Here is a 26,339-nt window from a genome sequence, read left to right as displayed (position 1 = left end):
GCAGTAGTTGTATATATCATGTCAATTTCTCAATGGGCGTTTGTCTTCAGTTTGCTCGTCGTCGCAACAATTCGCGTTAATCCGACAAAAACTGGTCAAACTCGACACAATGGCAGCTCCAACGCGTCCTCCAGCCAATACCTTTGTCGCCAGGGCCCGCAAGGTCTACAACCCAATTGGCTTCTCCAAAGGCTATAACTTCATCCTATGGTTCATCTTTGCTGGCGCCATGTTTGGCTTCGCCCTCGCCCGAATGATGTTCCTTAATTACAATGGCATTTACTGCAATCCCAACAGCGCTGGTAACGGTGCGGGCCCAGGCGAATGCTGGTCTTACAACAGAAAGGACCTTTACAAGATCGGCATCAAAATGCATCTATACACCATCATTCCGGCCTCGTTTCTTGTCGTCTTTCAATTTGTTCCTTTCATTCGATACAAAGCACTGCTGTTTCATCGTATGAATGGATATATCGTCGTTGTTCTAGCTGTCATCGGGACTGTCGGTGCCATTATTATTGCACCCGTCGCCTTTGGAGGCTCACTTTCGGTTAGAGCCGCTGTAGGTCTCATGTCGATCATGTTTCTTGGGTCACTCGTTTTGGCGATATGGAACATCAAGACACTGCAGCTCGAGCAACATCGCGCTTGGATGCTTCGTGCATGGTTCTACGTAAGTTTTCTATTAACCTCAGTAGTACATCATAGGCTAAAACTCACAGGCTGGGTTCAATTATCACTTTGCGAATAATTATGATCATCTCTGCCTTGGTCATGTCCAAGAACCCGAGCTTCCGACTTCCAATGCAATGCGCCAAGGTTGCTTCCTTCTACGACGACACCGAGTCTCTGATCGCCAAGGATCCCACCTGCCAGGATCTAAATGCCTGGGTTGCCATACAAGGTGACATGTCAGGCGAGAGTACCGAGAACATTTCATCCGCTCTATCGCTAGGGTTCTCTATGGGCATTTGGCTAGCACTAGCTATCCACGCTATAGGCATTGAAGTCTATGTAAGTCGATCTCCAAGTCCTTTCCCCAATGACGATCTAATAAGGATTCGCAGCTTCACCTAACGCCCGCAGAGACCGAGCGTCTTCGGAGGATCTCCTTCCAACGTCAACAAGAACGTGGTTTCAAGAACCCCGGAAGCAGCGGACTTACGTCCGACCGTCTGGGTGACGCCGAGACGTGGCGTCCGGGCACCGATGCGACTGCATATTCGCCTAGCAAGGGGAGTGACAGTGACATTTCGAATGTTGCAGCGGCTTAGGGTTCAGGTGATGTAACACTGGGTGATGCGTTGTTGGATGGGGGGAATAGAAGGTCCGCTTGGACCCGGAAATTGTGTCAGCCCATTTTTAGCCGTTGACTAAGTCTGACATGACATGTTGACAGACGGCAGATGGAATATGACATTTATGTGGTTAGGGCAAAGGTCTCGAATTTCGGTATCATTCGCTGATTCATGTCTTCCGCCGTTATATCATTGCATAGCGACTCATTTATCCCAATAGAGTTTGATCATGAAATACATAAATAATTGCAAAAGCAGTTACCAGTAAGGGCACGGTGAAATAAGGTAGAAGATCAATTCGTAATCTATACTAAACATAAGAGATATCATAACTCAAGCAACTCTAAGAAACACAACGCAGACCGTCAATCATCCAATCATCATCGTATCATGTCCCAAAATCATTGATCCTTTCTATCCAGCTTTCCAATCAATTTTCCGCCATCGAGAATGCTACCAAACATGGCAGCCTCGAACAAGTAGTTGACCTGCCAAGCATGGTGGTTTGCATGGGCAATCAGCCAGACCATTTCCAATACCCGGCCTCTAGCGAAAAGCTTGGCCATTCTTAGCCTTGACCCTTCGGCTAATTCCAATTCGCGAGCCTCGTCGACCTTGCCGCCCCGGACGTATTCAAGAGGACCAGTGACGAGATACCACCAGAGTTCCTTAAGGAGAGGCTCTTCGTCATGGCGCTCAAGATGTTCGTGGACGTGATCGCAAGTATCTTCGCCGTTGCACGCGTACTTGGCATCCAGAGGCCGAGAGAATCCAGTGAGACGGAATTGCTTGTCAAACACCTCATCAAAATCACCCTCACTTTGAGGCTGAGCAGGTGTCTTCCTCGCCTTCGACCAACCCAACAAAGCACGACGGAAGAACATATGACGATCGTTCTGAATATGCCATGTATACAGCGCAGCACACATCCTAGCAACAGGCTCGTGCCATCGCTGAGTGAGCATCCTTGCGCCCATCACAGCATATGCATCATAAACCCTCCTCAAAACATCCTCGCTTACAACACCACTGTCCGTGATGTCAGTGACATTCAAGAACGAGTTCATAACCTCGGAGTTAACAAGGTCGCATCCAACGTCAACGACATCGGTTCCTGGTGAACTGAAGACAAGATCGGCCATGACAGCGCCAGGGTCAAAGCCTCGTGCTGTGGCTTCAGCTGCCATGCCAAGAAGACTACTCTCAGAGAGGGAAACGATCTGAGCGGTGCGTCGATCAAGACGCGCAGAACGGTTTAGCAGATGGCCCTTGTGCTTCTTCTCAAGGGCGATCTTGCCCTGGATGTATCGCTTGCCAATCGCGACGGCATCGCGACGCTCCCGACCGCCAGGGGTTCGTAGCGCATGAGGATCATTAAGACCCTTCTCCAGTAGCGGCTCAAGGTTGGGAAAGACATAGTTGTATCCGTGTTCGTAATAAAACGCCATGTCTGTGACATAGTTGGAGAACATGGTTCTTGAATCGGCAGCACCCATGAGAAGACTAGCAATACCGCATCCAAACAAGGCGTTCGTCGTCTTGAGAGCTTCAGGCCAATCCTCTGCGCCAAGGATATGAAGGATCTCTGGGAAACAGGGCTCAACCCAGCGCCCTTGGGCGGCAAGACATTGCCGATCGCATGCTGGGACGATTTCCATGCCTCTAGCTCAGGAGGAGAGTCTTAGCTGAGTTACTCTGGGGCCTGAACTAGGCGATGACAAGGATTCAGTCGAGGAAGCACCCGAAGCATCTTCGATATCTTCAAACACTTCGATAATGAAAGTGCTTGCATGATACGACAGTCTCTGGAGATCATCAACAGTTCCGCATCCGATAAGACTTCTAGCTTCAGTGTACCCAGTATGCTTGGGCTTGGCTGTCCTTCGGGTGAGGAATCTCCCGAGCCCACGGCCCCGGAGACCCTTGCCCCAGAAGTACGGGGGGATATCAGCGGTGGAACTTGAATCGTGTAGGGCACGGTCTCTGGGTTTTATCTTGAGCCCGTTGAGGTTAAACTCGCCCCAGTAGGCTTGCTGAGGCCAGGGTAGGCACAAGGGGAAAGACATTTCGATCGACAAGGGGAGATTAGATGCGAGTTGATAGTTTACGAGGGTAAGTGAGTCTGAGCGTTGTTAGATCCCTACTAGGGCGGTTCACGAGCTTCCTTTATAACTTCACTTCCATCACAGGGAGACTGCGGACTAAAAAGCGCAGCTGGTAATGCCGAGGGATATCTGTACATGCTTGAAAGAATTATCAATTTGTCTTGCAGTAGGTCTGTTGGTTCTGCAATTCTTTCAGGTTGATTTGGTTGTTGGTGAGGCATATCAACTGGGGTCCAGATCCAGAAAACAGGGATGCACAAATTGAACTGGTGGTGACGATCCACTTGCCCCCCTCTTGATTACCGGGGACGTGTCTTGGATCGAGAAGTTTGTTTTGCAGATCATCGTGACGGTGTGGTGGGTTTGGTAGCCAACGGCCCAACACCGAGGGAGTTCGGCCAAGGGTTTTGATGCAGGTTTGTTAAATGTCTCAGTGAGCATCCTAGACGAACAAACCGCAATCTAGAAGTACTCCAGTCTCTGAAACAACTCGCTGTACATGTCTCAATAGTAAAGCCGAAGGCGCCAGCTTCATATTATGATGGAGGGATACAGCATCATATCAGGTGTTTTGACAGCTCGTCTACGTTGCATCGTAATGTTGCATCCAGCATGCAGATTTAAGTGATTATGCTAAAATCCCCATAGGAAATAAGCCGTTCGGCGGAATCTTTGCGTGATCGATTCCCGGCGCTAGTACCGAACGTGGCATAACTCGGCACTTAGCAGATCCACGCTGTCAAGCAACAAGCCATTCTCCTGTCTACACGTGAACAGATCCAGCTCCACTCCTTTTACCAAAGAATGCGGGTTCGTCACCAACTCGCATCGGAGAAAGAGAACACTTGCCGAGTTTGGAAGGGGGACAGTTATAATTACGTCTTCTTGCCAAGGGGGGCGGTGAGACACAGCACGTACATCAATGGAGCAGAAATTGGCCGGAGACAGAAGTAAAAGGTGGCACGTTCTAGAAGCTCTGGAAGATTTTGGTCCTTCTGGATTACTTCCTAGAAATGTGATGAGTCGAAGGCGTTGTCTCAGGCGTAAAGCCGGCAGTCCTCGTCACGAGCGATACACCATCACGACATCAGATTGGTATTCCGCGTTCAGCTACAGAGCACCTACGCTAAACTGAGACTAGACAAGGGACAATCATATCACCAACGCTAAACTAGCATTTCCACGTCCTGACCAAGAATTGAAACCGGGCCGGGCCTCAAAGGACGCCGCTCAAATCTCCTCCGCAAATGTCAATTGCCACGAGTCAGCGTTTATCTTAGAGTTGCTGACAAGCATTTTACTCCTCTGCATCAGGCCTGGCTCTAAATTCTATATGGCTAGACTAGAATGATCTCGATCAATGGCGTACGGGATAGGCTTGGGACGGTTGATTTGCTAGTGGTATATTAATCACTTGTCTGGGATTCGGGTCATGTTATCAGCTGCAGCAACGGTAGTGGATTGCCTATTAGGCTGTTAGCTCGTGCAAATCCTTGCCGAGATCTTCCTCATTCCTGACATGTCCAAACCCGGCAGTGCTGAGTGGGAACAACTTTCTCTCGTTGGGCCACATTCCAGGGTCTTGGCAGGTTTTTTTTTTTCACTACTTGGGCTGCTAAAAAAAAACGCACAAACCAGTTGGTGAATGTCGATTAAAACAAGTACCTTGTTTCTCCCACTTTCTGGCCCCTCCCTTCTTTGACTGCAACCCATACATCATCATATCAACTGTGAAGTGCCCCCCCTCCTTGCATGATATCCTGCATATGAGAGAGACAAGGCTAGGCCAACCAACATACATACGAGCCCACCCAGATTCGATCGCTAAGACAGCAGTGACTAATGGCACCGCCTTCAGATGGTTTGTCCTCGATTCACTACCAGCCGCTAGATCTGGCGGCGCGTGAAGTGAGGATACTGGAGCTGCAGCCTTCGCCGAATAACGACATCAACGACCGAATCGTATGTCGCCTGGTACACGAGAAACTATGCGAAGCACCTGATTTCATCGGCCTTTCTGCTCTTTACGGCGACATTACAAACACCGAGACCATTCTACTCAATGGCCAAAAAGTAGCCATACCGTCCGACCTCGCCGAAGCGATTCGCTACACCCGCGAAGTCTTCCTAGGACCCCGTGCCCAATCCGTCATCAACAACGCCTCCTCCTCAAGGGTTGATCTTGAGGCAGAAAGGACTATCAGTAATCACCAACAACAACAGCAGCAACCCTCCCCACCACCATCGCCGACAAAGAAACCCCCCGGATGGCTACGGTCATTCCTCCGAAAGCTCGTCGACCCCGGCGCAGTGAGATGCGACAAACCTCCGCTACGAATCTGGATCGATCTATTATGCATCAACAGGCGCGACAGGAAAGAAGAGGCTGAGCGCCGTGCACATATGGCTCGTGCGTACCGCGAGGCGAGGTTGGTCGTTGGATGGCTTGGGCCGAAGGACGCGACGTCCGATCTTGCGATTGAGATCATCAGGGCGTGGGATAAGTGCATGCCCGCGAATTTCGGAGAACCAGGTGATCGTGAGGCGAACCCAGCTAATTACGCGCCGATTCTGCAGTGGATGGGGCCGGTGGCTCATCTCAGTGACATTCCTGAGGGGATCACGGACCCGACGGAGGTACCCAGCTACAAGGCCATCTCCAGCTTTCTCAACAGGCCGTATTTCCGGAATACGTGGATTCTGGATGATATCGCCCAGGCGCAATTTCCGACGTTCATGGTTGGCGATGGGATTGTGTCTTGGATGCAGATTCTTCGCCTCAATCGCGTCAACGAGGATATTAAAGATCACGGCGCCGAGATGTTTCCCAGCGAATTGCGGCCTCTACTGGAATACATGCCTCTCGGTAGTGTCTACACGTTTCTTAAAGAGTTTGATCGTCGGCAGAAGCTTGAAGGATGTCGCCCTGTGTTCTCGAATACACCCGCAAGTTCTATTAGGAGTTCAGCGTCAATGACGGGATTGAAGACGAAGGGAAGATGAAGCTACGGAGTTTTCTTTGGGTATCTTGGATGGTATTACGTTCTTGTTTGGTCAATTTGTCAAATGTAAGCTATGGAGAATGAATGGTTGGTTATGGTTACGAGTTCTTTGTATTGATGTTCGAGCTCAGAGGCTTAGATAGCGGCGCAAGGTATACCCTATCGTGAGAAATGCCAACTCACCAAGTCAATTCACGTCCTGTGTCCAGACACCTATTCTAGAAGCTGTACCGTGATGAGATCTAGCCGTTTACCCTCGCGCAAACACTAAGTCCTACGTAAGCCATGAATAATCCTCAGCCTCTTCTGTCGACATCTAGAATAGTCCATAGCTGCGATGATGCCGCTTTCCCGATAACCCAGACCGAGACTCCCAGCCCTACACGATGGTGTTGAGAATGTCACCTCCCGGCCCGGTAAGCACCATCTAGAATCAGCCTATGAGCTGATACCGGTTCTGGTACCCGACATAGCCAAGCCACAAACATCATGGAATGCCAAGAATCGGAAGATCATCGTTCAGGTTTCAGCCACAGTAAGCTTGGTCGTTCATCTGCCGAATGAGGATGTGACTGACGGTTGCGGTCGTCGGAATGTTGATTGGCCAACGGTACGAGTTTGGTTTTTGTTCTAGAGGATACTGGAATGCGGCCGGGGGGTCACCTGTCTCAGAAGTGGTAAGCTCGCGCTTCGGGCTCGGCGTCTGACTTTGAGATGGCCTATCGTGTGGGATCCGATTAGATTTGGTCAGTCGTGGTGGAGTCTGGAAAACTCAATATGGTTCTATTCTGATAGAAATCGAACGGTAAGACACGTAAGGGTCCCGATGCATCTAGAAAGTTACAGATGATTGCCAGAATAGGATGATCCATTATTCTGAGGAACGCTCCGTTGTCAGACGGAGGTTCATGCAACCGTTCTAGGCTGGGCATTGTTACGAAAGGGGGCTTCTTGTGAAACATCAGCTGGCTTGCAAGGTGTGATTGCTCGCCAAGCACTTGTTGTTGGACATGTGAAGGATTCTGCCCATTTCCAGGGTCATTCTATATTGTTGTAAGCATCCAGGAATTCGGTTGAGTTCACTGTTGCATTGGCACAGCTTGGCTTTTCCAAGCCAACGGCCCGTTTCACATTCTGACTGCATTTGGTGGCAAGGAATGTAAACAGAGATTAATTAGTAACTAAAATCCAAATTCGCCATAGGAGTCGTCGATCCGTGTGCATTATCTGGCCTTATCGGCGCCGTTTCATGGGTCTCATCGTCTGTCGAGTTGACGTTCGATGTTGAATGTCCATCGCCAGCCTGTTGTTCTGGCTGCCCATTCGCTGCCCAGCCTGCGTTCTGCATCTGTTGGAAGCTCCATGTAGGGTTGAACCCTGGACTCTCCCATGCATATCTTACTCTCTCGTACATCTCGTCAATCTGCTCCAGTGTCATCTTGCTAGTTTCGTATACCATCAGCCATACGAAAGCAATGGAAAGGAGACAACACGTCCCCCAGATGAAGAAGATCTTGAGCCCGAATGCGTTGGCACCTCTGCCGAGGATATATGGTGGTGCGTATGCTACTCCGAAGTTCAAGAGCCAGTTTGCTGTTGTTGACACTGACATGGCCTTCGCGCGAACTTTGAGTGGGAAGATCTCCGAAGTAACAACCCAGGCAACAGGTCCCCAGGATGATGCGTAGAAAAACACGTTGATGGCACAAAAGATGACAAGGACCATGTTAGAGGCCCCTCCATGAGACTTTTCCATCTTGTCGTTAGCAGCTGAGTACACAGCTGCTATCAGCAACTGAGAAACACCCATGCCCAGAGCGCCAGCCATGAGGAGCTTGCGTCTCCCCCATGATTCGATTACGATGAGACCAGGTACTGTGCAAACGCAGTTGATGATGATCATGGCTAGGTTAGTGAGGAAGGGCTTGTTGATCCCGGCATTGCTGAAGAAAGTGGTTCCGTAATACATAACGAAGTTAATACCAGTTAGTTGTTGCAGCATTTGTAGCCCACATCCAGTCATGGTTCGACGGCCAAGGGAGGAGTTTCTCGCAAAGAGAGCTTTATATGTATCGTGACCGAGGGTTAGTTCATACTGATGATTTGCGATAATCTCTTGAAGCTCATCCACCAGAGCAGGATGCGTCATATCCAGTCTGCGAAAACGACTCAAAGATATTCCCGCCTCTACTAACCGTCCTTTCTTGACGAGAAACCGAGGAGTCTCTGGGAGATAAAGAATACCAGCGGCCAGGATGAGGCCGGGTACGAGTTGGAGGCCAAGTGGTATCCGATATGCGGCATCGCTGTTGATATTCGATGTGCCGACGTTGATAGTAGTCGCAGTTAATATCCCCACCGTGATGGAGAACTGATAGGCGCATATGATGGTCCCGCGTATCCATTTCGGTGCAGTCTCGGACTGGTAAAGAGGGACGAGAACGGAAATAGCTCCGACTGCAACACCAGCAAGTAACCTTTCTCATCAGCATCAATCGCGACAAATCACCGATAAATAACTTACCTTCCTACTAATAACATTGGTGTTGCTCTAGCGCATATTTGAAAGATTGCTCCAATACAAAATGTGGTGACAGCTGCGAGTAATGTCTTCCGCCGCCCGATGCTGTCACCAGATGGAGCTGCGACTAAAGCGCCGATGGCGGCTCCACCGCTGAGAATGGCGACGATGAGAGATGAGTCTTCGGGACAGAGATCGATGTGTCCTTCATCGTCTTTGCAGGAATGGTTGGTGCTGAAGTGGTCTTTGAAGACAGACATGGCGAGAATGCCGTTGATGACGCTATGAGTGAGATGAGGTTAGTCAGGGCCATAGTGTTGCCGATCAATGTCAATAAGGAGAGACCTTTGAGGCTATCTCGCGACAACTGTACTCAACGCGCAGCCCAACATTCATCAGGCGATAGAACACAAGAGAGCGGAGAGAATAGCAATGTCGCATGCAGGCATAAGGCGATGCTCACGGCGCCGCAGAATCCCAAAAACCAACGAGACATTTTTTTACGAAACTCACCCCAGATCATAGCCAAACAACAAACCTCCTGACGCAACAAACAACCCAATCGTGATCGCCCGACTCGACGAACCGGCAAAGTTGTCAGGCTTATGCCAGCCCATGCCGAGCACCATCATGTCGCTACCATCGACCGCGAGGAATTTCGTGATATTGTTTTTCAGGAGGCAAGAGAGAAACGGAGCCAATGAGGAAGATGCGGAGAAGGGGAATGGTCTGGTGACGTGGGACTAGGCTGCTATAAGCATGGCGTTGATGGCTGAGGTGCTGGTTGGTGCGGGTTCTCCAGGTTGGCTCCACTTGATGACTTGAAAAAGCTGGGGTTGGACCCTTGGTGATGTGACCGAGTTGCCGACGCGTCATTGAGATTTCCAGAACGTGATGGGGGACTGAACGGAGAGAGGGAGTGAACTTGGGCAAAAAGTGGTGACGCGAAACGCCAGATGAGAAAAAATGAGGTCCTACCCGGGTTCGAACCGGGGTCTTTGGAAGACTTTGAGGGTGATCAAAATCCAACGTCATGACCACTAGACTATAGGACCGTGCCAGTTCGATGATCATTTTATTTCCAATTTGCAAATATGTACATATCACAGACCTGAGTGAAATTTGCGTAGTGCAAAACCGCTCTAGGGTACTACACAGACAGAATAGTCCCAACATCATTCAGTCCATACTTAACAGCCCACGCATGTATCAAGAATTACCTTGCAAAGGGAGGATATTAGTCTTCTAGCCAGGATTCTTCAAGCACAATGGCAGAGAAGTTAGCTATATAAGCGCGGACACTGGTTAAGAAAATTGGCAGTATCTCGATCTTAAATGGGCAAGTTGATGAAAATAAATTCAAATCACCACGTCAACACATGATCCTTCGACAGTTTCGAGCATGTTAAAAACGTCGATTGTGTTTTTCATATTTATTAATACCGGTGATAGCAATTATGATTCGACATCTATGATAAAGGTCTAATAAAACTTCCGATCATCAAAGCTCTCAAACTTGTCGCTGATGACCTTCCTCGTCAACTCCATCAACTGTTCACCAAGCTGCTCATTCTGCGAAAGTTCATTACCCGACTCCGGCACAGCAGGAGGACAGATATACTGCCCCGACTTGTCAGTGATAGTCGCAGCAAACACCGAACTAGTGGCGCCCTGGAATTGATCCTTCTTGAAAGGTTCCATGCCAGTCGACATAGCGTAACCAGCAAGGGGATACCTGGTATGTGTCAGTGAGGATCAAAAGAGACAGAGAATATAGACTCACGCTTCATGGATATGCTCAACGCTCTGTCTGGTGCTGACGAATCCAGGGTGCGTGGCATTCACCAAGATCTTGGGGTTTCCAGCCTTGGTGACATGACGATCCAAATACCGACTATACAAAATAGCGGCCAGCTTGGATCGTCCATACTGAGGGTTAGGTCCAAGATCCTGGTTCAGCTCATCAAGGCTCTCAAACCTGACATCGCTAGGCGCACCCTGATGCGCATTAGAAGCAAGGTTAACAATCCTCACAGTCCCATGCTCATCAGCCGTCTTCTTCAAAAGCTCGAGCAAATAAGAAGTCAGAAGAACATGACCAAAGTGGTTCACAGCCATGTGCTGATCAACACCATACTTCGATAGCTGATACGTCATAATTCCTCTTCCCGCATTATTAACAAGAATATCTAGACGATCAGTAGATTTCTTGATCTGCTCAGCTGCCTTCTTCACTTCAGCCCAGTTACTCAAATCGCACTGGATCCACTCTGTGCGATCAGCTTTCTCTTGGCCGAGTTCTTCAGCGACGGACCTCTTGGCGCCGTTGACGACGTCTTCGGAGATGGAGAGGATGAAGAGTTTGCTGATGTTGTGAGACAGAAGAGTGTGGGTGACGCCGTAGCCGATACCTTCGCTGCCGCCGGTGACGACGGCGACTTTGTTGGTGAGGTCGGGGGTTTCGGAGAGCGAGAACTGGTGGGTTGCGAGCTTTTCGGCTGGACCACCGAAGTTCTCGGCGATGGTGTTCTGACAAGTCAATTACTGGTAGTAGGTAAGGAATACGAGATAATACCTTGACGCTGTCTACGATGGAGGACATGGTGCTGATCTGGGTCCTTCTATAGAATATGTTGGTTGTGCTTTGATGGATAAACGCGATTCTTGTCGATGATAATCTGGAACTGCGGTATAATAACCCTGTAGATATCCTTTTTCCTGCTGTAAGATTTAAAGCCTTCATTCGGGTTGTGAATGAACAGAAACCTCAATATCGAATCTATGCTGTTCACTTCCTCTCATATAGTGGCTTAGAAAGTTATGAATCACCACTCTCCACTGAGTCAATGACGTACATCTTACAACAACGATGCTCGCAGGAATGATATGCAGTGAGACAAAGACCGTCACAAATATGCACTGGTCATTTTTATTTATGCTTGTCTAATAATTGAGAATAACTTCCGATCCTTGTGCTACCTCCTCCAAGTCCGGTGTCCACGGTCACCAGTCATCATCTCCGTGGGAGCGTTGCAGAGATGAAATAGCCTCATAGCTCTTCTCTAGTTGATCAAAGAACATACTTTCCACTGCCTTTCTCATAATATTTCCCTTTGCTGTTCTTGGTAGTGTTCCTTGAGGCACAACAAAGACCAGGCGCGGGTTTTCAATTCGCTCATGGAGATACTTGCGCGCATGAAACGGTAATATCCTGCGTAGTATTTCTTCCTTGAACCTCGTCAAACTGTCATCGCCCGACTTTAATATGTCGTCAGTCTTGGGCTCGACAATAATGGCTGGACTGGGACGTCCAGATCCAATGACAGATACAGCGGATATCAGATCAGCCTCGCAGACTTGCATTGCTTCAGTCTCAAGAGATCCCGCGTCGCAGACAAGCGACAGCTGCATCTTGATCCTATCATCGACTCGCCCTTTGTATAAATACTGGCCGGTGTCGACCCTCTGGAAAAGGTCACCAGTATGGAATTTGCCATCCGCCTTATCCCTGAGTGACGGATGAGGACAGTCATCCGCATCAGCGGGGATGACAAGTTCAAGAAGTTGATCCGATGAAGATGAGCTTCCGCCCAGAGAGATGAATTCACAGCCTGACTCTGGAAATGGAGTAAGGTATTGGGAAGTGACAGATGCGCGCATCGACAGTCCAATCTCGGTGGAGCCGTAGGTGTTAATAAGCTTTAGCCCTTGTTGATGAGCCCACGCTTGATCCGCTGGTTCAAGGACTTGCCCAGCGTGGAAGATGTGATGCAAACTCTGAAGTTGCTCAAGTAACACGGCGTTTGTGCGCGCGTCACGCATGAAGAGTGAGAGGAGTGCTGGAAAGATGTTGAGGGCTGTCAGTCCGCCATGCGCAATCATACTCTGTAGCTCTGGAGTTGGATATGGAATGGTTTTGGGTGGAATCAAACAACCTCCATTGGCTAATGCTTCCACGAGATTGATGGTGTTACCTAAATGGGCATGAGAACCCCTGTAACGGGTCAGTTTTGGAACATGACGAGTTTCGAAGAACTAACATGAGGCAGTAAACAGGCTGTGGTCCGCTGTGAGTATATGGTTTGTTCTTCCGAATCAAACAGTCCATCCACCTGACAGTAGCTGGAACCAGTTTGGGCATTCCTGAAGTTGAACCTGACGTATGAAAAATGACTGAGACTTGATCGCCGTTCAAAGCAGTAGTCACCTTTTCAAGCTCAACATCCTGCGTTGTAGCTCTATCCAAAGCACCTTCGCTTAGGAAGGTTGGAAGAGGGCAATCTTTTACTAAAGACTCGCAGCTTGCATCATAGATCAAGGCTGCAGCGTTGCTCTTGCCTAGAAGTTCATAGACAACGGAAGGGTTCGTCATGCGGAGTGAGAAGAGTTGTGGAATGAAGCCGGCTCTTTGGAGAGACAGATAGTGTAGAAGATCCTGGTATGACCAGCCTCTCATCCTGCAAAATGTCAGATGACAGTGGCTGCGTAGACAGAGGACCTACCAGATTCCCACTACGGCACCTTTCGCAATGCCAGCCTGTGATAAAACAGATAACCAGGTCTTTGCCGCATTTTCAACATCATCACAGTATTCCGCATAAGTAATCGTCTTGTACTCAGTAGAGGACTCTGGTAACAGATATCTCACTGCCGGAGAGTCCCCACGAGAATTGGCGAGCGTCTCAATAATCGTAAGAGGTGTATGGAAAGTCCGCATTTTGAACAACTGTATCTAACAAGACAGATTTGCCAAGACCAGAGCCAAGAACCTGTTCAATTTATACATCTTTGCGCAGATCCTTCTGCTTGGGTAGTCTCACTCAGCACCAACCAAGAGAGGGGATCGCCAGATGAGTAAGAATTTAGACCAAGAAACGGGACCCGAAAATGAGGAGAAGCAACGGTTATACGGCATCTCGAGTTTTACAAATTCGACTGACCAATTGTTTTTGTGTTGTGTTACAAATAATCGCCGGTTACTAAAGCTTATTATAAATCATGGCTGCGGCGTGGTATTAAGCTTGTCTCGTCAGGCTTATCTGCACAGGCGCAGGCGTTAAGATAGCCGCCTCGCCACATGATCGCTAGCCAATGGTAGTAGGCATCAAAAATGAGAGAAAATGAGGGTGGCCACTCCTCGGCTCGAAAAGGAACATGCTCAATATCGTGGTTGGACATACAGTCTCGAGAACAACATGACAGTCCTCTCCTGTTATATTATCTGCCATAGCACCCTTTCAACGACTACCTCGTCTGACATGTGCTAGAGATATCAAATCTTAGTGAGCTAGCAGGTTGAGGCCTATTGCGCTCTTACACCCTAGGTAATATCGGCGAAGCCTACGCAACACCTATGTCAACAAGCCGTATAGAGTGCATCGGTCAAACTACTCCAGGTACGCGCCTTCCACTACGTAGAAATTCGGGAAATATGATAAGTAAATATAAATGTATGTTTGGGGTTTGCGGTAAGAAGGCTTTAACTATGAATCGGAATACCAAGGCCCTACGTATCCTTTCCTTGCTGCTTCTTCCGATTTGACTTTCGAGCCTTGGGTGTATCGGAGTCGGAGCCCGTGAATTTCCCACTCTCCCACTCCCTCTTCGATAACTGCGATTTGCCTTTCACATTATACTTCTTCTTCTCCTTGGTCAGAATCTGCTTCTTTGCGTTTACTGCCTTCGTCCTCGCTTCGCTCTTCTGCTTCTCTGCCTTTGTTTCCTTCGCCTTCGCTTTAGGTTTCTGTTTCTCTCCCTGATTACCTTTGCGGCCTCTACCATTCCACTTTGTTTTCTTTGTTTCTACGGCACGAGGCCTGTAGGTAATAGCCATCACGAGTAGCTTCTCGATTCTTGCGCGAGAGGCCTCATCAACGTTCCCAGTGAACAGCGTTGGATCAATGTCTGCTACAGACTCCTCTGCTTTCTTTTTGATCTTCTTCATTTCATCGACCGCGCCCTGTATCCTTTGCTTTTCTTCACCGGCATCCATAGAGTCATCAACTGTTGGCTGGCTAACTTTCCAGGCCTTTTGCCAGTCCTTTTCAAGTCTGTTTACGTTCAGGAAAGTCTCCGTTCTTCTGACATTGCTGCACGTGAGGCATCCCCACTCAAGTAAGTAGCTATTATCAGAGGTACTTCCGGTATGCTAATCGAGGTAAAGGTACACGAGTCAAATGGACGAAGCCGATTGGGACTCTGTACTGAGGAACTGTTGCTTATTGTATGGTTGAAAAATCGACAAGAGGACAAGCAGTATTGTGAGAGCCACGACCCCTGCTTTTCGACTCAGAATCAAGCTGCCACCGAGGCCGATAGCTCTTCCGTCTCCTGCTATTCAACAGCCAGTGATCACTCCAGAAACCCCAACCGAGACGTCAGTAACATCAACGTCCGGCACTGAGAAGTCCCCAGATACTTCGAAAGATGTCTCAGCTGAAGGACAAGGAACTGAAGCAGCCGTCAAAACAGAAAAGCCACCAGTCTCAGAGAATGTGGAAGCAGCCGTCGAAATAGAAAAGCCCACTCACCGCAGAAGATGTGGAGGCGCCCATTCCAGCAAAGCTCGGGGCCATTCCATCATATGCAATCAATGACAGATCTAAAATCGAAATAACCATGGTCAGCAACGAGTTCCAGGAGTCCATGGCCAGGAATCATTTCGGTGCATCGTCAGTGGAAGGCTCGGCGTAAGTCACTCTCGACCACAATCTTATCCTGTGAAACTTTTGCTGAAACGCACCTATAGATCTGGAGGATGGGGCAGATACTTAGTAGGCGTTACAGGCGGTGCTGCCAAAGAAGACACGTCTGGGGGAACAAGACCAAAAAATCTTATGCAAAGCGAATGATTGGAAGCTACATGTTCCGAGTTGATTTCTTCCTGAGACCAGAGGATCTAGAGCCAACCGAGGAGTTTCGTGCCGCCCTTGATGGCATCAAGCAGACCAAGAATGTTAGTAATATGATCGACTTCGAGGGCTATGCCAAAGGAAACTAGATCAACGCGCTCCGGGAGCTTTATAGTACCTTTGGCCATCTGTTTTGTCATTCTGTCACTCTTGGAGGCTGCCTTCAAACTACCAAGGTTGTTGAGAGCGATGAAGACGTCAAGCAGAGCAAGGAAAAACAATCATTCAAGGCACAGGTTGGAGTTGCTGTTTCCACTGTAGGTCTTCTATCTGATTAACTAGGGTCTAGCTAATCATATGTAATCGGGTAGCCATTTGGGGCTAAAGGAAACGCCAAAGGGTCTAAGGAGAGTCAAGACAGTGCAGAGGCTTTTAACAGAAGTGCGAGTACGAGCGAGAGTATGGGATTTGAGGCTACTGGTGGAAATTCGATCCTGGCAGCAGAGTGAGTTGACGAAGGTCTTGACTATGTGCTTCTATTAATCATTGGCAGCCCGCCGGCTTGGAGTGGCTCAGTTGCGAACTTCAACAACTGGCGTATCATTGAGCAGACCGAACTCACCCCAATTGTTGACACCATCTCAAAGATGGCTGGCTATCACGAAACTAGGTCGTGGTTCTTTGCCGCGGTGCCTAAGCTCAGTGAGTATATGGTAATCCCAGAATCAAGGATGCTGCATGTCCGCTTCAAGGTTGCCAGCCAGAACGAGAGTTTTGGCGTCATATCTCACAAGAAGGTACGCTCAATGTATAACACTAGTTAACTCTTCATTAATCTTGATTCAGGTACCGGCCTATCTAGGACATCGCCCGAACGAGTCAGTTACACCAGTTCGCACCAACCTTCGAGTACCAGATCGACAGCCAAAGAAGCATTCAGGAATGGATCGTTTGGGCTTATTGGAGACATGACCAAGATTACGGCTCAGAATCTTGGTTTCTCTACCACTTCACTCTTCGAGCCAAGCAGGTCAGTTTGCATAGGTCTACAATATCGATTGTAGTGCCTAATCTTCTGAACTTATAGGACTCAAGCGCCAATCCTAATGTTCCCTTCCGGAGCAGAACTCGGTGAGTAGGACACTGGCTTGTTTTACCAGAGACTAGCTGACTTGTAGCTAGGCACCAAGACAGATGAAGCATTCAGCCACGTAGTCTGGCGGCTAGAGATTGCCAGGGGACACAGCGTAAGTAATATCCGTGGTCCAGTCTCTTTCTATGCATTAGTGCTTAATTAACCTGATTCATCATTAGATCGGCTCTGATACCCTACTATGCGTCAAATCAGCGGCAATTCCGAAGGCTGATTTAGCCTTAACCGTGTACCGTAATGCTCAAGGAGTATTTCTTCCATCCATCAGCAGCACGGACGAACCATGCTACTGGCGACTCGAGCCCGTCGAAACTTCCGGAATATCCAAAATGAAAGGGGATCCTTACAAATTCGGTGACTCCTTCAGGCTTACCTGGTCATTCTCCGATCAAACAAGCGGCTTCCGAGACTTCGTTGATGACTCATATGGTCGACGCAACCTAACTCGTCCTTCTGAGATCAAGAGCGATAAGTTATGCTTCAAGGTGCCCTTTCTACGGTTCGAAGGTATGCTATCAGACTATATGGCAGTACTCATGTCGACTGCCTTGACAACGGATCCTATTATTGAGAAGATCAAGGTACTTGATGGATATAACCAAGAGAAGCCTTACAATCTACATGATCTGTCGTTTCGGGTCGATATGGTTGGTAATGATGGCAACGGCGACAAGAATGACTATGCAAACCTTACGGCGACGAGCTGGCAGGAGTTAGATCAGAAGCTTTCGCCGGGGGAGAAATTGTTGGGTAACATGCTTGGACCTTCTCCGATGCTTATTGACGGTGTACTAGGGGATATGGAGTTCACCCGCTGGTGAGATATATACTGTACTTCTTCGCGGAAACGAACCTATCAATGGTTTCATCGGGAAGGGATTAATGTTACTCCTCTTATCTCTGCCTGCCGAGAACCATAATCGTTCACTCTGACTCAATCAGTCGAATTAGTCTGGCTGCAGAACGGTACATGCACATGCAGCGGATGGGGCCGTGCGATTGGCGATACATGTACGACGTGCAGAAAAGGTGGTCAGCATCTGCCCATTTCGACATCATGATGGCCTCAATCCGGGGTTTACGGCAGCCTTGTTACCCAAACATGTTCAACATGTCGTAGCAAATGTTTAATGAGTTACGGAATCTCTGACTACCCTTGTGCAGTCGCTTTGAATACCCTTTAGCAACTCAAGATCACAAAGCTTACCCACAGTTCTCCTTCAGCAGGGATAATCAATCGGATTTATCCCTCACTGTAACCTGACTAAGTCATGCAAATGATCACGCTCGCATTTCGGTTGCAACCAACCCGCCCGTTTCCGGTTTTAGTGTCCAATGACGATACCACGCCACCAATGATGTTGTTGGAGAATGCGTCGCTCAACGCTGTACATGTGCAGCGAAAGACGACACGAGCAATAAAGATACAGCTTTGACAGCGGAAGTGAACAGCCCAATAGCAGATGCATTTCCTTCGTAAGGCATTCTTCGTCCACGTCAGTCGTTTGCGACCTAACGAAAAAGAGGCAACCTAAGCAGAGCCTCATCTCATTTAACTTGTGGATTTTAGGCCCAGATCAAGATAAGCTCGCAGATCCTCAATTTAATACTCATTCTCCAACGATTCTCAATTATTGTCAGAAATTCCACTCGATCTCTCCCTCATCTTAACTTGCCTTTGACGTGATTGGCCTAGTCACCATGGTGTCGACACCCCCGCCATCAGATGACGCAGAGGGTCATCCCCCGGAAGAGAGTCCACATGACGAAGAGGAAAAGAGTAGCTCTCCAAGCAAGAAAGAAGCCAAGCAACCCAAAACATCAAATCGCGGACATAAAATTCGACATAAACAGCCTGCGCATTATCGAACACATACCAACGACTTCCCTTCACAAGCCCCGGGCGATCCGGTAATGAGGCAGGCCATGCGCTACGGCGTCGACCCCAACACATTTCCTCCTCCGCCGCCGGGTGCGTATCAAGCGAACACGAACCCATCTTACTATCCATCACCAAACGTCCCGGCGCCGGCTGGTTATCCCAGTCCATATACATATCATGGAGACGGAGGGTATTTCTCTGTCCCGCGAGCAAGTGTTCGGAACCCCCAGTACTTTACTCCGCCTGGATACGATGTGCCACCGTCAGGATACTCTGACCCAGGATACGGTCCCGCCGATTCTTACGGGTATGAGGAGGAAGTCCCACCATACCCTGAGTACCCAACGCGGAATCCGAAAAGAACTCCAGCACGACCTCAACCTTCCCGACAACCGAAGCCACAGACTGAACCCAATCTGAGTCGTCTTCGAAGGGAAGGGTCACATCAAAGACCTCGGCAGAAGCGACCGTCTATACCTACACGGGAGAGAGCCTCGTCAGAAGATGGCATAACCATGCAAGATATCATGGCCGAACTCAGAAACCTTCAACGTCAAGTATACCAGGCTGAGATCCAGTCAGACCCAGGCAGGATCCAAGGCCGTCCACGGCGAAGTCCATCGGTCACGAGCCAGTATACCAGCGATGACACAAGATCTCTTAACATAGAGAGAGAAAGATCTCGTCAGCTCACAAGCATCATCTACCGGCTGCTTGAAGATAGACAAAGACCGGAATACCAAGACTCATTAGGGCTGTCATCAAGGCAGACAATGATGGATCTTCTTCAGGGGAGGGTAAGGGAACATGATGGAGAAACGGCATTGGTTAGCCAGCAAGACGCACAGGAGATCAGGTCAAAGCTCGATACTATATTGGAGTATCTTCAGCTTGAAGGCGGATTGGAAGATGAGCCGGCACCGCAGCGACTACGCGAGGGCTACGAAAGCAGGCCACAACCCTTGGTCCTAAGGGGCCAGCCTTCTGTCGCTTCAGGGTCCTCAGTGCACGCACCACCATCGCCAACCTTGAATCGAGCAATGCCACGTCGTCGCCAGACTCTTCCATCTGTCATCAGACCTCCACAAGATGCGCAGTCATCTAACCAAGGACGCACCCGACAGGTTCCAACCAGGCTGCCTGAACCAGATGACGACGACGACGACGAGATTTACGAAGACTTCAGACGTGCGTTAAGACCTCCACTTACAAGAGTCAGCTCAACACAGAGTGTTGCATCGCAGGATAGGAGAAGGGTTCAACCATCCGTTGTCCAAAGGAGTGACGCTAGGCCACCGGAAAGAAAGATCGTAGAAGGAGATCAACAGAAAGTCAGGCCAGGTCGGTTTGCGTATGTCCAGACGGAAGATGAACAGGATGAAGAACCTGCTAGGGCACCAGTGCCGCCGTACCCGGTGCCTGATCCACCTGGACAGTCGAGGCGGAGGAAATCTGTAAGATCTGTAAGATTCGATTGATGATAGTGTTCTTTTGTAACGAGTGGATGATACACGTACTGGCAAAGAAGCGGGGCAGTATTGGATGCAAAATAGGAGATGAAATGGCATGGGAAAAGGAAGAACAGCGATGTAAGACCATAATGCCTACTACCGCTATGACATACTTGGCGAAGACAAGGTTGATATATACTATTGAACCATGAACTAAAATAATTTGGTTTCAACGCGTAACAAGGTCGATGGAGGCTACTCTACCATTCAGTGGATTCTAAAAGTACTCCAAACCAGACTTATGATCCCCCCAGCTAGCTTTCGCGAGATCAAAAAAGTAATTCCACCTATGTGCCCACTGTCCCGTTCCTCCCTTAGGCGTATACTTGATAGCATCCTTGACATACGTAGACGAGATTTTAAAGAACGACTGCGGCTCCATATTTTGATCGGATCTCCCAAGCCGTGGAACAACACAGGAAAACCCCCTGGACTTCATCTGGCGCAATAACCTCACAACGGCCACGCCTGTCACTTCTGCGCCCAAAGTCCATGCAGCGTTGTAGTAACCGGCCACGAAAGCCAAGTTAGGCACGTTTTGCAGCATGAACCCTTTCCAAGCAAACCCATCAACAATATTGACTGGTTCGCCGTCGACGAAAAATTGAATACCACCGCCAATGCGTAGCTTGAGGCCAGTCGCCGTGACAATAATATCAGGTTGCAACTTTGCACCCGAATCTAGGATTATCTCATCTTCAGTAACCCTCTTGATAGTGTCTGTCACTATGCTCGCCTTTCCAGAACGCAGGCTGGCAAAAAAGTCACCATCTGGAGACGCACAGAGCCGCTGGTCCATAGGGTCATAGCGAGGAGTAAAATGTGGGTCAACGGGGATATCAGAGGGAAGGAGTTTCGTGCACAGGTCGTGAAGGAGTCGTTTTGCGGTGTTGGGGAAGAACTTGCAGTACCAGTAGAAGCCGAAGAATCTAATAACGCGGCGAAGTCGAGTGACTCGTCCGGCGAGGCGAGCGGGCAATATGGCGCGTTCGACCTGCGCCAGCTTATCAACCAAGGGTAACGGCGAGATGTAGGTGGGACTTCTTTGCAACATGGTCGTATGGTGTGCCTTTTCCGTAAGATTTGGTAGCAGGGTGACGGCAGTTGCACCACTCCCAATGATAACAACGTCCTTGTCGACATAGTCCAAGTCCTCTGGCCAAAATTGGGGATGGACAATGGTTCCAGCGAAGTTGTCAAGGCCTGGGATCTGGGTGGCTAAAGGCTCGTCATAGTCGTAGTAGCCTGTGCCAAGTATAAGAAAGCGCGCCTCGTAAATATGCCCAGGGACACCATTAACTTCGACATCCAGGACCCAACGCGCGTTCTGGGATGACCAGCGCGCCGAAAGTACTCGGTGTTGGTACTTGATATTTCTATCGATCCCAGCGTGTACAGCCGCAGCTTCTAGATAGGAACGGATCTCACCACCAGAGGCTATAGTTTTGTTCTTTCGCCAAGGGTACCATGGCAAACCGAAAGTGAACATATCCGAGTCAGACCTGAGACCCGGGTATTTGAAAAAGTCCCAAGTGCCACCCAGGTTACTCCTTGACTCGAGAATGGCGTATGATGACGGTGCTGGTTCTGGGGCTTTGGTGTGGATGTGGTACGCCAAATTGATACCGGAAATCCCGGCTCCGATTATGAGAACATCGAATGAAGTGTCGAGGGATGATTTATCGCCAACGTAATCGGAATTCATGGTAGCAATTCTCTATTGAACAAGAGTTAAAGGCAGGTTGAAGGCAGATTTGAGATTCATGAACATTCAAGAGAAGCTCTAAAGGTGCATACAATACCAATTATGGGTTGCGAAGGTACTATACTATCAATAAAGGACACCTCTCTTATACCTACCAAACTCCGTCCACTGAGTAGCGTGGGTGGTCACGGTCGATCTCCCAACTCACATCAAGGCCTTTTCAGCCCTCTTACTGATGGGCTAGTTCAAAAACTCAAACAAGGCGTTTTGCTACCTGCAATAGCTGTTCGGAATTTCGCAAGTATTGTAAGTTGCGCCGGAAAGTCCGAACATTACTATGTAATGGTGCAATGTCTTAGGGTCTTTCGGACTTACGACGACCTCTTCTAAGATGGATCGGCGCCCGCGGGAGAGCGAACCGAATCAACCTTGTCCTCAGCCACCATGCACGTATCCAAGGACTGGTCCTTGTGTTCTTACTGGGTACATAGCATGTGCTTGCGATAAATACAAAAAGACATGTGGTTGTAGCCGAGGTGCAAGTCTGGGAGCCTCGAGTCGCAGTTTTATGCATGCTATGCCGACTGGATAAATTCCGCTATCTTGATTGTCCGTTTTACTAAGACCAGATAGCTCCTTTACTTATGTTCGACACATAACCGTAACCCATTCGCACATATTGGAAGTAAAGCACAAAAATGTCTTTGAATAATCGCAAGACGAGTTACAGCCGCTTCGCCTGTATCGGAACGGGTCTTTCCGGTATAGGTCTAGGTGCGACACTGAAGCGATGGTACAACCTCGACGATGTTCAGTATTTTGAGCGGCAGAGCCAACTTGGTGGTACCTGGCTACAGAATCAGTACCCTGGTAAGCCAACCCGTCTTATCCTCATCTAAATCGGGAAATAGTGCTAATCGAGGGCACCATGACATAGGTTGCGCGTGCGATATCCCCAACATACTCTATAGCTTTTCGTTTGAGCCAAATCCGGACTGGACGCGTATCCTAGCTAAACGAGAGGAGCTATATGATTATATAATGGGGATCGCCAAGAAGTACAATCTTCTCGATAAGATGACCTTTGGGGCCCAGGTGGAGAAGTGTGAATGGTTCGAGGGGCAGGCTCGATGGCGATTGACCATTCGGGATCTGAAAATAGAATCTCTCTTCTTCCACGAATGTCAGTTTCTATTTTCCGCAACGGGATTGTTCTCCAACCCACGGGAGCTGGATATCCCCGGTGTCAAGTCTTTCAAGGGGCCTATCATTCATTCAGCAAAGTGGCGCCACGATGTCGATCTCACAGGAAAGCGGGTAGTGCTATTTGGTAACGGCTGCACAGCTGCGCAGATCGTGCCAAACATCCTCCCCGAGACAAAGAGCCTCACGCAGCTCATCCGATCAAAGCATTGGATTCTCCCTCCAATCGACGGGCCGACCTTGGACGTGCTGCGGTGGGTGATGAAGAATATACCTGGCGCCCAGCGTCTCCTACGTGTTCTCGTGTTTCTCGAGACAGAGCGCCAATACAAGCTTTTTGAGATGACGGACGCGGGAGCACGTGTACGCGCAAAGTTCAGAGAGACAGCCTTAACGTATATGAAAAAGACAGCACCCGCCAAGTATCACGACTTACTTATCCCTGACTTTGAATTTGGATGCAAACGGCGTATTTACGACTCCGGCTATCTTGAGAGCATTCATGCTGAGAACTTTAGCCTCACTGATAAACCAGCGACTGAAATCACGCCAGATGGGGTTCGAGTTGGAGGTCAAATCATCGAAGCAGATATTATTGTACTTGCCAATGGCTTCGAGACGAGCGGCTTCCTGAAGGGCATCGAGGTGATAGGAAGGAACGATGAGAATTTGCATGAACATTGGGAGCGGTATGGTGGCGCAGAAGCGTACAACACGACATCTGTCAGCGGGTTCCCGAACCTTTTTCTTCTCTACGGTGAGTTTGAAGTTACCTCAGCATAGGCAAAGAAGACAATACTGATTCCATGCCATTGCAGGACCCAACTCAGGCGTTGGCCACACCTCCGCCATCATTGCTCTGGAGAACGGGATCAACTATTCCCTTCGGGTCATCAAGCCTATACTAGATGGCAAAGCCAGCATCGTCGATGTGAAGTCGGACGCCGAGGGTAAATGGACAGACAGCATGCAAGCAGGCATCAAGTCGACCGTCTTCTACTCTGGTTGTACCAACTGGTTCGTCGAGACGAAAAAGAACGGTACACGGTGGAACGCCACAGTCTACCCTTACTCCCAGGCGAGCTTTTGGAGAAGAAGCCTCTTTCCAGTCTGGAAAGACTTTGACTTTTCTGTAAGATTGGCACTATTTTCGCTCTTTGGTTGTATAAATGAAATGCTAACGTTTTTAGGGCTCGGCCACGGCTCGAGGCCGAAGTATCTGGCGGCGACTGTTCTTAGTGGTTGGGATGTTCAGTGGTCTGATGTTCGCCATCGATTACTTTTCTACAGGTTGCTATAGAAAGCCTCTTATGGATGGAGTTCAATATGTGCTATCGCAGTTGCGTTGGCAGGTACTCTATGAGGTGTGGACTGCACTTGAAAGCAAAGCAAAAGCTACAATGTCACTTGTAGAAAATGTGACGAGAGCGGGGTTGCGACTCTTAATGTAAACACAGGTGTATTCTTGTTCTTTCAAGCTATAGATAACCTAATACCTAAACTTAATTGAGCAACTTATTTGTGGAAGAGGTGGTGCCAGCAGGGTGACCGCTTTGGTGGTTGCTGTATCTAACTAAGCATCTACCCGCGGACCCCGAATCTTGAAACACTCCAATCAAACCTCAAAGAGCCGATGCACCCGAAATGCGGGGAAGCATCCATGCCTCGGTCTAGTCTAGGTGATAACCATCAACATAGGATTTTTATTTGACATTGCCAAGTCGGACTCTTGAAAGACACGGTTAACGTGCCTAGACGATATCATCTTGAAACCTCATGCCTGGTTTTAATCACAATATGGAGACTGAATCGCAACAGAACGAAACCATGGTACAGCCAGAGCAAACTCGGTCAAGGTTTCTCAATTCCTGCAACGGCTGTCGAGCCCGAAAGGTTCGGTGTATCAGTTCGTCATCCAACAGGTGGCTCAGCGTCAATCCGGTCCTTGGCTAATTATAGTCGTTACAGAGCAACGTGAGTCAGACGTTGTATGCATCAATTGCCGTGTACGTCAACCTTCTCTGCCTTAAACTTGGACCATCTAACCTCACTCTCACCTAGCAGAAGCGATCGGAAGATTGCCGCTTCTCTCGCACCAAAGTTCGTAACGCCCGGTCGGCAAAAGGTCAGTCACGTCGGCAGACAAAGAATCCTGACGCTGCAGACCCCGTCACGCCTCTGTCACGGGCGCCAACTTCCCCTGGTGCTCGATCTCAGCCCGACAACCTTATGGCATCACCTTCTCGTATATCCATCGTCGGGAACTCCGACGCCGAAGCTCAATTCGTGCCTTCAGGTACTGAAACTACGTACGCCGCCAATCAAATGGCTTCTACCACCCCAGTAGATTATCCGGTGATCATGGTAGTATAACCTCACCCGTCTTGCTCCATCCACTAATTCAACCGCGCTTTAGGCCAATGAACAAGATGGTGAGTGGCTTGACTACATCACGAATATTCATGGTTGACATATGCTGGTTGCAGTGTCTATTTCCAGTCTTGCCTACTTCTCTAACAGCAAGTTGATCGCGTTGTCGAAACGAATCGGTACTACCCAAGTCGCAGATCTATTAGCAAAAATTGAGGCAGCTGTTAAATCAACTACACGAAGTCCCGGTGGAGTGAGTCCGTACCCGAATAACTTGGAAAAGGAGGCTCGGTCTGTAACCTTATCCCAACAGTGTAGACTGGATTACATTCAGTGTGCGTCGCCCTGTACCAGTTGGTGAACCTATACTAACAGTTTCGCAGCATACTTTGATCAAGTGCACCCACTCTATCCATTCCTTGACCGCGCCTCTTTCGAAAATAGGGCGCGCTCATCACGGGTCGGGGATATTGGATCTGTGGACCCTGCTTGGTGCGCTTTGTACCACGCCGTCCTTGGCCTTGGCAGTCTATATCATGAGTGCGGTAGTTTCAATGCCTTCTCAGGTACTGCTTGGGATATCTTCCGAGTCTCGCTTGCTTTCTTTCCTCGAATTGTTTTTGGTCAAATAAATTTAGTCACAGTCCAGGTATTAACTCCCTTGATTGGATTCTCGATATATCTGTCCTAACTGTTGCTTTAGGCGATGGCTGCTATGGTTAGTATGAAGCCATGTTT

The 26,339-nt window shown here is 48.9% G+C and overlaps 13 protein-coding genes and 1 non-coding gene across 17 annotated transcripts; 6 read left to right on the top strand and 8 right to left on the bottom strand.

Annotated features, from left to right (window-relative positions):
* Nucleotides 1-109: 109 nt before the first annotated feature.
* Nucleotides 110-1,274, top strand: FOXG_16485 (uncharacterized protein; the record flags this gene model as incomplete). Its single annotated transcript, XM_018396505.1, has 3 exons — nt 110-673; nt 709-1,014; nt 1,068-1,274. The coding sequence occupies 3 exons, from the start codon at nt 110-112 to the stop codon at nt 1,272-1,274; spliced, it is 1,077 nt and encodes a 358-aa protein (XP_018257079.1).
* A 425-nt stretch (nt 1,275-1,699) lies between these two features.
* On the bottom strand, nt 1,700-2,956 carry FOXG_16484 (uncharacterized protein; the record flags this gene model as incomplete). The annotated part of the gene is made up of 1 exon (XM_018396504.1): nt 1,700-2,956. The coding sequence occupies one exon, from the start codon at nt 2,954-2,956 to the stop codon at nt 1,700-1,702; it is 1,257 nt and encodes a 418-aa protein (XP_018257078.1).
* Nucleotides 2,957-2,965: 9 nt separating this feature from the next.
* Nucleotides 2,966-3,364, bottom strand: FOXG_22457 (uncharacterized protein; the record flags this gene model as incomplete). Its single annotated transcript, XM_018402864.1, has 1 exon — nt 2,966-3,364. One exon carries the CDS (start codon nt 3,362-3,364, stop codon nt 2,966-2,968), a length of 399 nt encoding a protein of 132 aa, XP_018257077.1.
* A 1,715-nt stretch (nt 3,365-5,079) lies between these two features.
* On the top strand, nt 5,080-6,616 carry FOXG_16483 (uncharacterized protein). The gene is made up of 2 exons (XM_018396503.1): nt 5,080-6,471; nt 6,537-6,616. The coding sequence occupies exon 1, from the start codon at nt 5,246-5,248 to the stop codon at nt 6,404-6,406; it is 1,161 nt and encodes a 386-aa protein (XP_018257076.1). The 5' UTR covers nt 5,080-5,245; the 3' UTR covers nt 6,407-6,471; nt 6,537-6,616.
* Nucleotides 6,617-7,330: 714 nt separating this feature from the next.
* FOXG_16482 (uncharacterized protein) lies at nt 7,331-9,953 on the bottom strand. 3 transcript variants are annotated; one of them, XM_018396500.1, is made up of 3 exons: nt 9,440-9,953; nt 8,930-9,208; nt 7,331-8,882 (listed from the first exon to the last, which is right to left on the bottom strand). In XM_018396500.1, exons 1-3 carry the CDS (start codon nt 9,556-9,558, stop codon nt 7,580-7,582), a joined length of 1,701 nt encoding a protein of 566 aa, XP_018257073.1. In that variant the 5' UTR covers nt 9,559-9,953; the 3' UTR covers nt 7,331-7,579. The 3 variants fall into 3 exon arrangements, with proteins under 3 accessions (XP_018257073.1, XP_018257075.1, XP_018257074.1); XM_018396502.1 differs by having other exon boundaries at nt 9,272-9,939; XM_018396501.1 differs by having other exon boundaries at nt 8,930-9,953.
* On the bottom strand, nt 9,896-9,981 carry FOXG_22456. Its single transcript has one exon. It is a non-coding gene; the product is annotated as a tRNA-Gln (tRNA).
* A 332-nt stretch (nt 9,982-10,313) lies between these two features.
* FOXG_16481 (uncharacterized protein) lies at nt 10,314-11,705 on the bottom strand. Its single transcript, XM_018396499.1, has 3 exons — nt 11,502-11,705; nt 10,710-11,455; nt 10,314-10,661 (listed from the first exon to the last, which is right to left on the bottom strand). The coding sequence occupies exons 1-3, from the start codon at nt 11,667-11,669 to the stop codon at nt 10,409-10,411; spliced, it is 1,167 nt and encodes a 388-aa protein (XP_018257072.1). The 5' UTR covers nt 11,670-11,705; the 3' UTR covers nt 10,314-10,408.
* Nucleotides 11,706-11,929: 224 nt separating this feature from the next.
* FOXG_16480 (uncharacterized protein) lies at nt 11,930-13,643 on the bottom strand (the record flags this gene model as incomplete). The annotated part of the gene is made up of 3 exons (XM_018396498.1): nt 11,930-12,920; nt 12,967-13,383; nt 13,429-13,643. The coding sequence occupies 3 exons, from the start codon at nt 13,641-13,643 to the stop codon at nt 11,930-11,932; spliced, it is 1,623 nt and encodes a 540-aa protein (XP_018257071.1).
* Nucleotides 13,644-14,432: 789 nt separating this feature from the next.
* Nucleotides 14,433-14,918, bottom strand: FOXG_16479 (uncharacterized protein; the record flags this gene model as incomplete). Its single annotated transcript, XM_018396497.1, has 1 exon — nt 14,433-14,918. One exon carries the CDS (start codon nt 14,916-14,918, stop codon nt 14,433-14,435), a length of 486 nt encoding a protein of 161 aa, XP_018257070.1.
* Nucleotides 14,919-15,544: 626 nt separating this feature from the next.
* Nucleotides 15,545-17,751, top strand: FOXG_16478 (uncharacterized protein; the record flags this gene model as incomplete). The annotated part of the gene is made up of 11 exons (XM_018396496.1): nt 15,545-15,615; nt 15,675-15,734; nt 15,785-15,881; nt 15,927-16,094; nt 16,149-16,282; nt 16,331-16,479; nt 16,530-16,574; nt 16,624-16,807; nt 16,865-16,908; nt 16,960-17,024; nt 17,092-17,751. The coding sequence occupies 11 exons, from the start codon at nt 15,545-15,547 to the stop codon at nt 17,749-17,751; spliced, it is 1,677 nt and encodes a 558-aa protein (XP_018257069.1).
* A 260-nt stretch (nt 17,752-18,011) lies between these two features.
* Nucleotides 18,012-20,620, top strand: FOXG_16477 (uncharacterized protein). 2 transcript variants are annotated; one of them, XM_018396495.1, is made up of 2 exons: nt 18,012-18,406; nt 18,457-20,620. In XM_018396495.1, the coding sequence occupies exon 2, from the start codon at nt 18,632-18,634 to the stop codon at nt 20,288-20,290; it is 1,659 nt and encodes a 552-aa protein (XP_018257068.1). In that variant the 5' UTR covers nt 18,012-18,406; nt 18,457-18,631; the 3' UTR covers nt 20,291-20,620. The 2 variants fall into 2 exon arrangements, with proteins under 2 accessions (XP_018257068.1, XP_018257067.1); XM_018396494.1 differs by having other exon boundaries at nt 18,455-20,620.
* On the bottom strand, nt 20,541-22,028 carry FOXG_16476 (uncharacterized protein; the record flags this gene model as incomplete). The annotated part of the gene is made up of 1 exon (XM_018396493.1): nt 20,541-22,028. The coding sequence occupies one exon, from the start codon at nt 22,026-22,028 to the stop codon at nt 20,541-20,543; it is 1,488 nt and encodes a 495-aa protein (XP_018257066.1).
* Nucleotides 22,029-22,726: 698 nt separating this feature from the next.
* Nucleotides 22,727-24,356, top strand: FOXG_16475 (uncharacterized protein; the record flags this gene model as incomplete). The annotated part of the gene is made up of 4 exons (XM_018396492.1): nt 22,727-22,898; nt 22,966-23,988; nt 24,050-24,271; nt 24,310-24,356. The coding sequence occupies 4 exons, from the start codon at nt 22,727-22,729 to the stop codon at nt 24,354-24,356; spliced, it is 1,464 nt and encodes a 487-aa protein (XP_018257065.1).
* A 573-nt stretch (nt 24,357-24,929) lies between these two features.
* Nucleotides 24,930-26,292, top strand: FOXG_22455 (uncharacterized protein; the record flags this gene model as incomplete). The annotated part of the gene is made up of 6 exons (XM_018402863.1): nt 24,930-25,137; nt 25,200-25,237; nt 25,296-25,595; nt 25,648-25,663; nt 25,718-25,936; nt 25,985-26,292. Exons 1-6 carry the CDS (start codon nt 25,008-25,010, stop codon nt 26,290-26,292), a joined length of 1,011 nt encoding a protein of 336 aa, XP_018257064.1. The 5' UTR covers nt 24,930-25,007.
* Between the last annotated feature and the right edge of the window lie 47 nt (nt 26,293-26,339).

This window comes from Fusarium oxysporum, chromosome 11, assembly GCF_000149955.1.
Source record: "Fusarium oxysporum f. sp. lycopersici 4287 chromosome 11, whole genome shotgun sequence".
NCBI classification, from domain to species: Eukaryota; Fungi; Ascomycota; class Sordariomycetes; order Hypocreales; family Nectriaceae; genus Fusarium; species Fusarium oxysporum.
The sequence above is the reverse complement of the archived record's forward strand: the minus strand, read 5'-3'. Positions and strand labels throughout refer to the sequence as shown.